The sequence below is a fragment of the Tenrec ecaudatus genome, chromosome 9 (assembly GCF_050624435.1).
Source record: "Tenrec ecaudatus isolate mTenEca1 chromosome 9, mTenEca1.hap1, whole genome shotgun sequence".
Taxonomy (NCBI): Eukaryota; Metazoa; Chordata; class Mammalia; order Afrosoricida; family Tenrecidae; genus Tenrec; species Tenrec ecaudatus.
Window position 1 is genome coordinate 51,636,496 of NC_134538.1, and position 15,899 is coordinate 51,652,394.

The following is a 15,899-nucleotide window of genomic DNA, read 5'->3' on the forward strand; positions in this document are numbered from 1 at the left end:
AAATCAAATCAGTGGGTGCTAACCTTCTTGATATTATCAATGAAGACAAGCATGTGCATAAGAAAATGTGGTGAAGAAAGCTGATGGTTCCCAGCTATCAAAAGATATAGCATCTGGGATCTTGGAGGCTCGAAGATAAACAAGTGGCCATCTAGTTCAGAAGCAACAAAGCCCACATGAAAGAAACACACCAGCCTGTGTGACCACAAGCTGTCGAAGGGACCAGGTATTAAGTATCAAGGAATAAAAAATGATATCATTGTAAATGTGTGAGTACAGAGTGGAGACTCAAAGCCCATCAGTAATGGGTGAGTGCAGAGTGGAGATTCAAAGCCCATCGGCAGCCAACTGGACACCCCCTTACTGAAGGGTTGTGGGGTGATGAGCCAGTCAGGGTGCAGGGTAGCAACGAAGAAACATATAACTTTCCTCTAGTTCTTAAATACTTCCTTCCCCCCACTATCATGATTCCAATTCTACCCTACAAATCTGGCTAGACCAGAGGATGTAAATTGGTACAGATAGCAACTGGAAACAAACGCAGGGATTCCAGGACAGATGATTTCTTCAGGACCAGTGGTGAGAGTGGCAATGCCTGGAGGGTAGAGGGAACGTGGGATAGAAAGGGGGAACTGATTATAAGAATCTACATATAGCCTCCTCCCTGGGGGATGGACAGCAGACAAGAGGGCAGGGGGAGACGTAGGACAGTGTAACATATGACAAAATAATAACAATTTATGAATGATGAAGGGTTCATGAGGTGGGGGAGTGGGGAGGGAGGGGGAAAACGAGCAGCTGATATTAAGGGCTCAAGTGGAAGGCAAATGTTTTGAGAATGATGATGGCAACAAATGTACATATGCACTTGACACAATGGATGGATGGATGGATGGATGGATGGATGGATAGTGATAAGAATTGTACAAGTCCCCAATAAAATTATTTTTTAAAATAATTTTATTGAGACTCGTACAACTCTTATCACAATCCATACATACATCAATTGTATAAAGCACATTTGTACATTCTCAAAACATTTCCTCTCCACATAACCCCCTGGCATCAGCTCCTCATTTTCCCCCTCCCACCCCACTCACCCCAACCCTTAAACTCTTGATAATTTATAAATTATTATTTTGGCATATCTTGCACCGTCCGATATCTCTCTTCACCCACTTTTCTGTTGTCTGTCCCCCAGAAAGGGGGTTATATGTAGATCCTTGTAATTGGTTGGCCCTCTCTACCCCACCCTCCCTCCACCCTCCAGATATGGCCACTCTCACCACTGGACCTGAAGGGATAATCTGTCCTGGATTCCCTGTGTTTCCAGTTCTTATCTGTACCAGTGTACATCCTCTGGTCTAGCCAGATTTGTAAGGTAGAATTGGGATCATGATAGTGGGGGGAGGAAGCATTTAGGAACTAGAGGAAAGTTGTATGTTTCATTATTGCTATTCTTCACCCTGACTGGCTCATATCCCCCAGGAGATCATTCTAAAAGGAAAGATAGACATCAAAGTGCAGCATTGGGCTGCTAACCAAAAGTTCAGGAGTTCGAAACCACCAGAATAGGCTTTCTACTCCCGTAAAGATTTAGAGTCTCAGAAATTTCAGAGAGCAGTTCTACCCTGTCCTATAGGGTCACTCTGAGCCAGAATTGACTTGATGGCAGTGAGTGGGGGAAAAAAAAGTGTAATTTTTGGATCTCCATACACCTCTCTCTCATACACACACATGCACATGCACACACACACGCACGCACACACACACACACACACACACTTTGGGATGTAGAACAGTTGTTAATAGTGTATTTTTTATTTATTTTTGCTAAGTTTTCCGGAGGGTCTCACTGGGCCAGGAGCCAAGATTGCCTAGCTGTCCTGGCTTTGAATCCTTCTTGATGTACCCTGTTTCCATGCAGCCTCTAACCGATACGCTGAGCAGATCTGGAGTTCTATCTCAAAGATGTTATTCCCACCCAGAGCTCTGAGTGGACACAGCATTCTTATTCTTTGCCCTGGACCCACGAGTACACATCTTCAGCTTCCCCTCACAGAGGCTTCCTCACACAGCCTTCACTTTAAACAGAGCACAGTCCCCACCCTCCTCCCCATTACCATGCTTCAGCCCCAAAGTTCCCTTTTCTGTACTGTACGGAGGTGAGAACAAAATCCCCAAGCCATTAGGATTTGTACTTGGGCCTGACCACCTCCTGGGCTGAGCGGACATCAGTGTGTGGGTGCACCTACCTTTGCAGCTATGCAGCCTCTCGTGGCTGGCAACTCGGAGCCCCGTGGGTTGTTTTGCAGGCTAAGCTACAGAGGGTACCTACTTGCTGTTACATTGCACTCAGCACTTCTGTATTCTGGAGTGGCAGTGCGGAGGGCGGGCAGGATTCCAATATATAAAGCATTTCGTTTTGGCAGCCATCTTATATTTTTGCCCCAGGTTTCATACCTGGTGGCTAGATATCCAGAACGTATCACTTCCCATTCGACTCTAGTAAGCATAGTACACTTTCATGTATAAAATAGTGTGCATATTATTCTACGAAACATCCTTAGTGCTAAGTTTCTGACAAGCAGGTATAAGTTAGTCAAACAGATTTTTCAGCCCATTTAAAATGTTTCACGGAACTCGGGAATGAAGTAACCACTCCACTGGATTTAACTGGTAACAGATCCCAGTGTACTCAGCCGTGGCCGCAAGTACCGTTGCAAATTGGCACTTTTTCTTTATAGAGTGCTCTGAGTGACAGAATATAGAAATTGCTTGTTAGGGCTCCAATTACTGTTATAGAATTAGCTCTATTCAGAAATCTTTGTTTCAAACAGCAGGCATGTTCTAACTGCCCTGAAAGAGTGAGACTGCTTCCTTCTACAAGGATGCATTTCTAACCACGGGTCCCTGCACATGGTCCGGCGATACGAGATCACTTCCCAGTGGGCACACATGCCGCTTCTGGTTACCTGCTGGAGGCCAGGCCTTGATGTATCCCGTGCAGTGGACCACCGCATACTGGGCTTCACCTTCTTTCACGGGGCCAAGGCCATTCCTAAAGAGAGAGCCTTAGTGAGAGGGTTTTCATCGGATGCAGGGGAGACCAGGCAGGCAAGGACTTCTTTGACCCCACAGAGAACGCATTCACGTGTGGGTCTTGTGATTTCGAATCTCAACTTCCCATCATCCTGACATCGCTGCCAAGCCCTCTGGAGCAGGGCTTGCCTACGCTCACCTCCACGGGGTGGCCGTGAGTTGGAATTGACTTGATGGCGATTGGTGTGGCTTTGTGCGGTCGAAATGTCCTCGTTTCCTTCCAGTCATGGGAAGCCTGATGCAGCACCTCCCACTTCACCCTCTCTTCACGCAGGTTACTCGTTAGCTTAAGGGATCTGAGCTCCCTTCCAGCACAGCCCAAAATCCACACCCAGAAATGGCGACTGACCTGAATCTTTTCCTCATGGTGGTTATTCTGTTCAGGGGCAGGTGATCCAAAGGAGCATTTCCACACCTAGGATTCGATAAACGGATGAGATGAGCCAAGACCGAGGCAAGTGTATCAAATGGACAGCATCGACACCCGTAGGTGGGCCTGGGCTGGTATGGACAGATTGACTTGGGCAGGACTTACTGGACAATTCTTTCCCCGTGTGTCGCTGAAGGCCAGAAGAGTGGGACCCACTTTCCAACCGTTTCAGGCCCAACCCACAAAGTGCAGATGACATGCTTGGGGCTGTGAGCCATTCAGTGTAACTGGGTGGCTTTCAGGAACAAGGGCTTATAGGGGGTGAGGGTGTGTGTGTGTGTGTGTGTGTGTGATGACAACAGTGTCTCTTTAGGCAGGAGCAGAGACTCAAGTCACAACAGATGTTTCCTACTTAATGAACAGCGGCATCTTCTCAGGGTTTAGATCCACAGCTGTAGAAGCCCCATCTCCTCCCCTCCCCGTTCCGGCACTGGGAATGGCTAGATAGCCACGTCCCTGTGGATGGCAGAGGGAAAGTCGGGGGTGGGGTGTTTCTCTGGGTCCTTTTTGGAAAGCAAGGTGCCACACTGGCTGCCGTGGTCTCCCCGCTCAGCATGTTGGTCAGGCTCGGGCTGGCGCCTGGCATGCTCACTCTTTAAGCGTGTTGCCATTTCCCCGACTGCGCGCCCTCTCCTGATGTCTTAATCATCAAGGCCATAAAGCAGAGAGCATTACTTTACTGAGGCCTTGGGCGGCGGCCAATTCTAATGCGACCGGACAACAGAAGCTATGCATGCCCCAGCTGCCCTGCCCTGGCAGGCTGTGCCCAGTGTCATGCAAGAACTCAGCTGGCACGCACTGCTTGATTGGGAAGAGAAGGTCATGCTCTCAGCAGCTGGCAGTGCTGCCCACCTCAGAGGTAAAGCCAGGCAGCGTTGGGCTGGCAGGGCGAACAACAACTTGGAGCACTTCCCCAGACGGGGGCCAGGGCGGAGGGGAGACTAGGTGAATTTGGTGGTCCGGGCAATGCAATGGCCTTTCAGGTAGTCTACTGCTAGCCCTGGCGCACTGTGATACTTAGAGGAAGTGCGCACCTCTGAGAACAGCGTGGCTGGTGTGAACATTTATACTGCCCACGCCACCCTAAATGCCACCGGTGTTCCGAATACCAGCAGCATCACCCTGGGTGGGCAGACGTCAGAGGCGCCTCCAGACTAAGTCTGGGATGAAGGGCCGGGTCATCTACTTCCACTCTGTAGCCCAATGAAACCTTCCCGGTCACAATGGAGTATTGTCTGACCTGCTAGCTTCAGACACATCCTCGAGAGCGCAATTGCTGAGGGAGGGCACTGTGTCTGATGAGCAGCGGGTACATAAGGACATGGGGGGCGCTGATGAGATGGAGTGGCCACGCTGACGGATTTGGACATGTGGGAGGACCGGGCAGTGTTTCATTATGCTGTGCCATGAGTCAGAGTTGCCCTGGTGGCGGTGGACAATAACCACGTGTCCACCAAGCCAGAATGCACATTTACCCACTCAGCCAAAGCATCACAAGACGAACCCACCATGACTGACAACCTTAATAAGCATCACAAGACGAACCCACGGTGACTGACAACCTTAATGGAGGGAAGTTAACAACATGAATCGAGGGTGAGCGCACCTCCTGCCAGCTGAACAGAGGGGCAGGCAGTCTTTGGCCACAAGCCTAAAGCAAATGGGGACTCACCTACATTGTCCCATCAGCATTACTCTCGTGACCGGAGCAGGTGAGGGGGGTGGTGACACCAGAATTTGTGATCTGGCTGCCCACAGCCTCGGAGGGAGGTGTTGTCTGGGTGAATTCCAGATTACTACTTGAAGTAGAGCGGACGCGGAAGAAAGGAACATTTCTTTTTAAAAGGAGCCCCGCACTGGCAGAGTAGACAAGTAAACTCCGGCATATACACAGGGCAGTTAAAGAAGAACGAGAAGCCCGTGACACACATGACAACATGACAACAGGGATGGACCTGGAGCCCATCGTGCCGAATGACTCAGCCCACGGCGAATGGACCACTGTGGCAGGGGTTGCTATGGTGAGAAAGAGGCTCACCCCAAAGGAACATTCTTTGATGGTTGTCGGAGGAGAGCGTGGGGGAGAAAAGGGAGGGAGGGGAAATCACTGGATAACGAGAGACCCCAAACCACCAAACTCAGTCCCTGAGTGGATGCCGACTCATAGTGACTCTGTCGGCCCTGCGGGATAGATAGATAGGGGAGACCTGCGCTGTGGGTTTCCGAGACTGTAACTCTGTGCGAGAGTAGAAAGCCCTGTCTTTCTCCGGCGTCTGGTAGTTTGGAGCTTCAGACTTTGGGGATCGCAGCTCAACTTGGGAAAGCAATACACAGTAATAGGGAATTTGGCAAAATATGATGTTGTCGGCAGAGGAAGAAACTCCATAAATGATTAAAATGGAGCAAAGCAACCCTGCTGTTCCCTGGGCTCAGCGAGAGAGGAGAGAGGAGGAGGGGCCCATCTCAGCACAGATCCTCTTGAGCCAAGGCCAACTCACGAGTCTAAAGAAATGGGTTCCTTTTCTTTATCATTACTATTTTAGTACATTTTTTTATTTGACACCTATTTTTACTATTTTAGTACATTTTTTAGTTGATACCTAATTTTTTTTTAAAAACAATGTTGAATTAGTGACAATAAATACTTATTTTAAACCACCTGCTGTCTGGCGCTGCCTGAGAGCCAACAGATACACAAGTAGCAAATCACAGCTGGTAGCGGCAAACAGGTGGGTGACAAAGGACAGTCGTGAGCAGCTCACCTGGGACGGGGTCTGAGCCCCCGTGTGTCCACACTGGAGGCACCTTGGCCGAGAAGAGGAGGAGGTCTGAGAGTGCAGAATGGGGCTGATGTGTGGAATCAGCGGCCTGACATTGTTTGGGCAAGACTGGGGCCACTGGTGACCTCCTCTCTCTCGGCCCAGTCCCCAGTCCTGGAGCCGGGTTCAACTGAAAGCTAGCTAGCTACCAGACCCCAGCAAGGCTGCAGGCTTGGGTGTGAGCGGAGTCCTCTGTGAGGGAGATGCTTACAGAGAGTTTGAGAGAACACAGGTGAGGGATGGCAGAAATGAGCTCCTTGTCTGTAAGAGCAACAGCCTTGTCCTCCTGCCTGCAACGTCCATTCCTCTCAGCTTTCCCTCCGATGGTAGGGACTAACCTCAGCCCACATCTTCTGGACCCACCGGGAGCACCTGGCTGCTAAGTATTCTCTAGAAACCCCGTGGTTCACACTGTGCATCTCCCTCGCTGTTGCTCCTTCTCTAGCTCCCTGTTCCAGGTAGGAGCGCCCCAAGGACTCAGTCCTCTGACCTCCTCTCTTCTCTGTCTACATAGACATCTCATGTGGTCTCCGGCCTTGCATACCAGTTCCATAATGTCAGTCCCCAGTCCTTATCTTCAGCTACAACCTCTCCCTTGAATTCCAGAATGACATGTCCCACTGCCGGCTGAATTTCTCCATTCAGATGCCTGATAGGCATCTCAACCGTCAAATGCTTGAAATTCCCGTCTACCCAACACCAGCCCCTCCAACAAGCTTCCACGATCTTACAAAATGGTAACTGGGCTTTTCTGGTTGGGCAGGCAAACATCGCAGACTTCAATCTGAATTCTGCCTTCATTCATGCCCTGTCTTTGCCATATATTCAAGACCTGACCACATCTCACCATCGTTACTATCAAGACATCTGTAATCTCCTTTAATATCGCAGGACATGACAATCGCCTCACTTCGACTCTGTTCTCCCACTGCCTGTCCACACACACCCTTATCCCACCCAGCCCAGTCTATTCTCCACCAAAGTGAGAATAATGTTTTAAAATGCACTTTGGAACATGTCACGCATATGGCCGACCACCAATGACTTCCCATCTCATCCCGAGACCCAGCCAAAGTCTTCGAAGGTAGATAGAGCCAATACACCATGCTCCACAACCTCACCTCTTTCCAGTCTTCCTCGGCCCCCAGTACACTCACTCCTCCCACGAGAGTAATCTCCCTATTGCTTCTTGAACAGGCTGATCACACTCTTCCCTCAGGATCTTTACAGGATACCATAGTGAATGACCAGTTATAAATCAATGGGTTGTTGCAAAGAAATAGAAGAGTAAGTATGAAATCAAGAGGATGTATATAAGACATCCTGAAAAACATTGAGCCTGGACGGGTTGGGTTTGAGAAAGAGCTGGAAGGCTGTGAGGAAAGTTGACAGAAATCGTCGACAGGAGGACACCAATCTAGGGGTGGGCAGAAATGGGGGCAGATTAAACAAATAGGAGCAAGGAGACCCTTCCATGAAGACCAAGGAGCCTGTTGTTCACATGTTGAGGTACAAAAGATGGGAACCCCTGGGCTAGAACCAAGTCAGCTGCTGGATCTTGGCAGAAATGGCGGAGACTCTTAACAGCAGATCGCAAAAGGGAGCTAACCAACTCAGCCCCTGGTTCACCCACACTGACCTCATCCGGCAGATGAAGGACCTCCGGGAGCCCATGCACATCCTCATGGACGACTGCTGCCCTTCTTTCTTGACTGTCCCAGTCTTTAGGTCCAAGATCCGGCCTGAAAGAGAGAAGGATGCTTGCATGAGCCCCTGCCTTTGATTGGGGGTGACATGGGGAGAGCATTCCCCAAATGAGGGCAAACGGGGTTGTGGCTGTTGTTTATTTCTTGGAATTCCCAACATTCTTTGGCTGAAAAAACGCAGAAATCAATGAAATCCATTTAATTCAAAATGCTTTGTTTTCTTCACAGAGCCGTCTACCCCTGCTGTCTCCGCTTTGTCAGATCACATGATTTTCGCTCCCTGCCTCCCATGGCAAATGATTTCTGCCAAGGTCACCACCGTCCTTATTGAAAACCCAAAGCATGTTTCTCTCTCTCTCTCCTCTGCTGCATGTCACATGCTGAACTCCACACACCAAGTCCTTTGGAAGACTCTCTTCTTCTCTATTCTGTCCACCCCTTAACAGCTGGAGGCCCTCAGAGGCTCCAGCCTCGGCCAGCTTCTTATTCTATGTCCCTCGATACAGGTTTATGCGTTCCAAGGTTCGAGGTTCACCTCTGCCAAGGATTCAAAATCCACACCAACACGCTTATGGATTCAGTTTCATCCCTCTCAAACATTGGTTGGAATCCTCATACTTGAGGGAAAACCCTTATAAAGACCCCAAACCCAAACTCACTGCCGTTTAGTGGGTGCCAACCCATCGTGACCCTGCCAGACAGGCTAGAACTGTCCCTGTGAGTTTCCAAGGCTCCCTTTATGGGCGTAGGAAGCCCTGTCTTCCTCCCTCAGAGAGTCTGTTGGTTTGTGTGGCTGGCCTCATGGTTGCCAGCCCCACTGGAAACCACTGCGCCAACACTGGAATTCTCCCACATGGAATCCCTTGTACGGGTTTGGAAATAGAGGACGAGAGGGCAATCCAGGGATGGAGAATGTGGCAATTACATAATCTCCTGTCAACGTGTGAAGGGGTGGAGTCCAACAGGTCAATCAGGTTGCAGCCTGGTAACCTCACTTGGAGGCGTTAAGGAGATAAACAGCTCACTGGAGGCCAGATACATCTACTCCTTGTGAGACATTCTTTTGGACAAGCCACATGGAGCAATGCTGATAGAACCAGAGTCCTGGAGCTGGAGGAGTCACATGGAGACCCACTCCAGCACTGAGATGCTTCCACCTCTCTTGGATCCACAAGACTTTCCACCCACTGGCCTGTGATCTTCCTGCATTTGGCGTCATTGCATGGGTTACGTGAGTCTGAAGAGGAACTTATGAACTGGTATCGACAGGTGGGGTAATATCGGACTTACAGACTTGATCTGGCCTGGGCTGGGATGTTTTCTTAATGTACAACTGCTCTTTGATATAAAGTTCTCTCTTACACACACGAGTGTCTGTGAATTTGTTTCTCTAGTCAACCCAGACTAACACAGGGAGAAGGGTGGGAGGTGAAATAAAGTGGGAGCAAGGAGGCCCTTCCCTGACTGTCCAAGGAGGCTATTGTTAATCAGATTATACTCAAGTCGGGTGGGCACCTAAATCTGACCCTTTGACCTATAAAAAGAGCAGATGATACACAACGTGCAGATATGAGAAATGATGCTGAAGTTGCTGGCTGAATTTGCAACATTTTGCTCTGTTTTCACTCCCACCTCCTACACACACAAAAAAGCAGATTAGACACAGAACTCTGTGCACACATGTGGGGGAAGGCAGGTGCCATGTGAAGATGGGCTATAAACCAGGTGTGTTGGTCTGGGAACTTTTGAGAAACAAAGCCATCGAACTCCTGAAGGACTTTTACAGAAAGGGCGAGTGCACTTCAAGAAAACCTCCCATGCACATGGTGGACAACGGCGGAGGAGGGGGGAAAGGAGAACAAAAGGATGAATACAAGGAAGAAAAGGGGAGCGGGGTCATGGGGCACTAACCTACCCAAGGGGAGGGTATTGTTTATATCTCCACAGGGAAAGTGGGACCAGACTTCAACCCAGTGCCGCAAGGTGTGAATGCAATATCCCGGCGTGGAGGAGGGAACCAGTGGAGAGGTCTGGGAGGCTGGCCCCAGCACCATAAATTAAGTAGATTCCTGCCCCTCCCCAAAAAGAATTTGTTCCAAAGGACGACATTGACTCTGCAGCTCCGGGAGATGAACATATCTGATCAGAGCACACGGGAGAAGATGAAGAGCCCCTTCATCTCCTCCAGCCCGGAGGAGAGAGTGGAGCACAGCCTGGCCCACCAGGCCGTGAGGATGATGTTCCTGAGTAGAGCAGCCAGTCCACAGAGAGAACAACATGGCTGGCCCCACTATGAGAAATGATGCCAATCAGTGACTAAGGGCAATACAGGGGACAGCACCGGAGACACAGTGTGGGAATTGCACCTGACCTGATCCCACCACACCGAGGCAAATCACTGGGGGAATGCAGTGGAACAGCAAGGGAATGGAGTGGCAAGGTCCCCAGGGAATGCTGAAAGTGGACTTTGGGGCCAGGGCGTGGTGCCCCAACAGACTGGACTGGAAAACGCTCCTAAGGGCCAGCAAATGATCCCTGAACTAACTACAAGCTTTTTTCTTGTGAACTGTTTTGTTCTGTTCTTTGTCAGTGGTTTGTTTGTTTTTTTTTTTTGTCTGGTTGTATACTGTTGCTTTGTTTTCCTCTGTCTTGTTTTTGTGCATGTTAGTGTCTCCAGGTCTGGCTGAATAGGACAGGCTGGATGAACTATCTGGAGGAAAAACAACGGGACCGACAGTTCCGGGGGGACTTGGGGTGGGGGGGTAGGGGGTGTGAGGAGGTGGTGTTAACAAACACAGGGACAAGGGAAAAACATGGGACCCCAAATGGTAGAGAGGGGGGAGTGGCAGGCCTGGTGGGAAATGATCAAGGGTAAGGTTGCTTAGAGAAGAGGTATACTCTAGCCCAGGTGGCAACGAAGCATGGTAGTGGGGCAGGAGGAAAGTCAAGGGAGATGGAGGAAAGAGCTAGGAGTCAAAGGGCATTTATGGAGGTCTAGACAAAGACATGTACATGCAAATATATATAGGAGGATGGGGAAATAGATCTATGTGTCTATATTTATAGGTTAAGTATTAAGGTAGCGGAAGGACCTTGGGCCTCTACTCAGACACTCCCTCAATGCATGAATACCTTCTTTTATTAAATTGGAACTCTATGATGCTCACTCTCCCGACACAATGGCTGGAGCCAAAGTGGGTGAACAAGTAAATGTGGTGAAGAAAGCTGATGGTGCCCGGCTATCAAAAGAGATAGTGACTGGGGTCTTAAAGGCTTGAAGATAAACAAGCGGCCATCTAGCTCAGAAGCAACAAAGTCCACATGGAAGAACACACCAGCCTGTGTGATCGAGTGGTCCCGAAGGGATCAGTTACCAGGCATCAAAGAACAAAAAATCATATCATTGACTGCACACCTCCATGATAGGATCGCTGAAGACAAATGGGTGCATAAGCAAATGTGGTGAAGAAAGCTGATGGTGCCCGGCTATCAAAAGAGATAGTGTCTGGGGTGTTAAAGGCTTGAAGGTGAACAAGCGGCCATCTAGCTCAGAAGCAAAAAAGCCCACATGGAAGAAGCACACCAGCCAGTGCGATCACGAGGTGCCAAGGGACCAGGTATAAGGCATCATGCAAAAAAAAAAGATATAAGTGTGTGTATGTATGTGTATATGTGTGTATATGTATATATGTGTATATATATATACCATATTAAATGAAGGGGGAAGTGCAGAGTGGAGACCCAAGGCCCAAGTGTCGGCCAATGGAGATCCCCTCATAGAGGGGTTTAGGAGAGGAGATGGGTTAATTAGGGTGCGAGGTAGTACCGATGAAGAACACAGCTTTCCCCCAGATCCTGGATGCTTCCTCCCCCCAACTACCATCATCTGAATTCTACCTTGCAGGGCTGGATAGGGCAGAGGCTGTACACTGGTACATATGAGGGCTGGAGGCACAGGGAATCCAGGGTGGATGATACCTTCAGGACCAAGGGTGTGTGAGGGACGATGCTGGGAGAGTGGAGGGTGAGTGGGTTGGAAAGGGGGAACTGATTACAAGGATCCACATGTGACCTCTTCCCTGGGAGAGGGACAGCAGAGAAGGGGGGGAAGGGAGACTCCGGATAGGGCAAGATATGACAAAATAACGATGTATAAATTACCAAGGGCACATGAGGGAGGGGGGAAAGGGGAGGGAGGGTAAAAAAAGAGGACCTGATGTAAGGGACGTAAGTGGAGAGCAAATGCTTTGAGAATGATTGGGGCAGGGAATGTATGGATGTGCTTTATACAATTGATGTATGTATATGTAGGGATTGTGATAAGAGTTGTATGAGTCCCTAATAAAATGTAAAAAAAGAAAAGAGGAGAAAAAAATGATTAGGGCAAAGAATGTACAGATCTGCTTTATACAATTGATGTATGTTTATGTATGAACTGGGATAAGAATTGTATGAGCCCCAATAAATTGTTAAAAAAATAATAATAAAGAAAAAAAAAAAAGAAAACATCCCAACCCAGCGCTGCCCAAACGCACACGTCCAACATTAGCCCATATGTCCGACACCAATCCACAAAGTCCTCCTCCGCCTCACAAAACACACACTATGATGCCAACTGCAGGAGGAAAGTTGAGCCAGTGAGCGTGTAAGCATCAGAGTGCTGGCAGGGGTCTCCACGCGGCTGCTCCAGCACCCAGGTTTGCATCGGGGTAGGTCCATGTGGCTTCTCCTCAGGGATGTCTTGCAGGAAGTGAGCCTTGACAGCTGAAGCAGGGAACTGGCTAAGGCAGCTGCACTCTGGCCCGACCATCACAAAGCAAGAGACCTGAGAACTAGAAAGGCGAGGCTCACTGAGCCATTTTCCCTCCACCCTTCAATTAACCCCACTTGCCTTTATCGGCCAGGTTGGCACAATAAACTTTAACTATCTTGCCAGGCCAGCAGAGAACACCAGAGGTGCCCACAAGGAAGGAATTGACATTGATGAGATACTGATGTGGACCTATAGTCCTCAGAACTGTAAGGAAATTCATTTCTCTTCTTCACAACCACCCAAGTGAGGGTGTTTGGTCTCATTAGGTTTGCCACACCAACATCAGTCCAGCACCAGCTCCTCCCTCTTCTCAGATGCAGATGCACACCGCCTCTTGGTCCAGCTCCAAAGCAGCATCCCCAACCCCTCATAATGACCCGCTACAAGCCCATCAAGTGACAACCTTGGCATGCTATGGCTCGGCATACACAGGGGCCCCATGCATTGGTGTAGACTCAAAGACAACTAGAACAAATGAAATGATAGGGATGGCTCGTTATCATACACCTCGTGAATGGGGCTGGTGCAGAGTATACAGGCACTGGGCTGCTGACAGCAAGGTAAGCAGTTTTGAGCTTTCTCCCTTGGGAGAAAGATGAGGCTGCCTGTCTTGTAAAGATTTCCCCCAAACAGCAGCAAGAACACAGCCACCAGCAAGGAAAACTACACCAGTCGTCTGGTTTCTATAACCTATTCCTTTTCCTGCTCTGCCTCAGGCATCAGGACCCCTCCCACCACTCCCCGGAGACCAGCAAGAGCTTCCTCTCTATTGTCCAACTTTCAACTCTCTCTCTCTCTCTCTCTCTCTCTCTCTCTCTCTCTCTCTCACACACACACACACACACACACACACACAACTGATGGTGCCCACCTTGGCTTAAAACTTGAGCCCCCAAAACCACTACCGTCCTTGTCGAGTGGATTCCAGCTCACAGGAACTAATGAAGACAGAACAGAACTGCCTCATAGGTTTTCCAAGGCTGTGCATCCATATGGGAGCAGAAGAGCCTCATTTTCCTCCCCAGCAGCGGCTGCTGGTTTTGAACCACCAGCCTTTGATTAGCAGCTGACTTTGTTAACCACGATGCCACGAGGACCCCAGCTGCGATCAGGCTCCATGTCTATTTCCACGTCTTCAAGTAGGCTGTGCACACCAGACTGCACTCCCTCGCAGCCTGTCAGGCTCTAGCCATGCGCACATGCATCCGTGGAGGAGGCCTGAGCAGCTGCTAGATCGGAGTTGTCAGCAGCCACCCAGTTGACACCTGTCTGTCTCGCTCACAGACGGCTTGGTTTATAATGGCCACGCTAGTGTAAATTGTCACTTGCTAGATCATCTCCCAAATGGCAAAGGGTTTCAGCTGTGAAGCAGGCCAGCCTGAGAGCCTGTCAGATTCCACAGTGCGCTCTGAAAATAAACCACAGCTGCGGAGCACATGAGCTGTGGAACAAGAGGAAGTGAACAAACATTTCCCTGGGCCGCTGTCATGACCCCGAGAGACTACTGCCTCCTCGGCTGCTTTTTGTTTTTGTTTCTCTCTGTCAGTCTCTGAGATCCTCAAGCACAGTGAGCCCCCTTTTGTATGCTCCTTCAGGATGAGCGCGCGCCTGTGTGTAGTCGGTGGGCCCTGGCAGTGTTGTGTGTGCACCGGATTTCTGACAAACGCAATAGCACTGGAGACATCTGCCTGTGATTGGCCGGTCTCTGGCCCCGGCCAGTGCAGTCCAGCTTAATGGAAATTGACTTGCTCTAGCTTCGCCTGACGGCTGTGCTGTGCATTGGGTGCGCTGACGATGGACCTGCCCGGCAAAGAAGCCAGCCCGGGGCCAGCATAGCACCTACTGCACTGCCCTGGGTCTTCCTCCCCTCTACAGACTCCTTGGGCCTAGATTTCAGGCTTGGCTCGAGCAGGTCCCCAACAGCACAATCATCCAGGCCAATGCTGACATGGTGCAGAGAGGCCGCCCCTCATCCCATGCCTGGGAGGGCTTAGTCCTGTGCACGCCTGGCCCAGGCCTGCCAGTCCCTCCCTGTAACTTGTCCTTCTGTCTTCAGCCACTCACCCTGCTCACCTCGGATGATTCCCTCTCCATCTCCACCCATGTCTCCTCATCCTCATCCAGAAAGCGTCGGGTGATACACTCTGGGATTGCAGTCCCCCATCATGGCTCCATCTGATTATGTAACTTAACACAGCCCTCACAGCGCTCTAGACTCACAGGCCTCTCCGCTCTGGTCTCCCCCGGCCTGTTCTTTGTGTACAGAGAGCGTCTACTGCTTTAAGCTACCAGCATCCTTCTAACCATGTCAACTACTCTCAGGAAAGACTGACTTCCTCACCCCTGTTCTTTCTTTGAGCCCCCGTGGTTCAGAGGGTTATGCGTTGGGCTGCTAAGGACAAAGTCAGCAGTTTGAACCCATTAGCCTTTCCGAGAGAGAAAGATGAGGCTTTCCGATCCCATCAAGCTTTACAGCCTTGGAAGCCCAGAGGGGCAGCTCTAGTGAGTTTGAGTTTATTTCTTTCTTTTCCAAGTGCATGTGGAAAACATTCCGTTCTGAATCCGTGGAAGCCCCTTGTCTGGCTCCTCGAATCCAACATCAGGACAATCAAATCCAGTGGGGGGCATCACGCAGCATCGTTTCCTTGGCTCTGCTGTCACCGCAAGTCCAGGATCTCCAAGTTCACCTCTTCCTCCTCCAATCAATCACGTAATCCTGATTTCTTCAACTGCTTTCTCCACACACAAATGTCACAACTCAGTTCTCCTTCCTGCCCCACCAATGACCCTACCTCCTACTTTGCTGAGAACGCGGGCTGACTCCACAGGGGCTCTGCCCCTTTCTCCTGCCTCATGCAGAAGCACACCACACCCTCCTTTGCTCTGGGCCTGTTCTTTCTGCCCTGGACCTGGGTCCCATCACTCCACCCTGATTCCACATCAGCACCTGATCCATCAGCAAGATCTCTGAATCAGCAACATGAATCGCCACCAACTTTGTGAAAATCGTTACAAATGGGAGGGAGGAA

At 49.9% G+C, this 15,899-nt stretch overlaps 1 protein-coding gene across 2 annotated transcripts in view; it reads right to left on the bottom strand.

Moving 5' to 3' along the window:
- ARNT2 (aryl hydrocarbon receptor nuclear translocator 2) overlaps positions 1-15,899 on the bottom strand; it is a 227,260-nt gene that overhangs the window by 95,678 nt on the left and 115,683 nt on the right. For both annotated transcript variants that reach the window (XM_075558077.1, XM_075558076.1), the window contains exons 6-8: positions 7,991-8,093; positions 3,452-3,517; positions 2,976-3,061 (exon numbers count right to left, since the gene is read on the bottom strand). In XM_075558077.1, the coding sequence (XP_075414192.1) occupies positions 2,976-3,061; positions 3,452-3,517; positions 7,991-8,093 (255 nt within the window). The remainder of the gene's footprint in view (positions 1-2,975; positions 3,062-3,451; positions 3,518-7,990; positions 8,094-15,899) is intronic.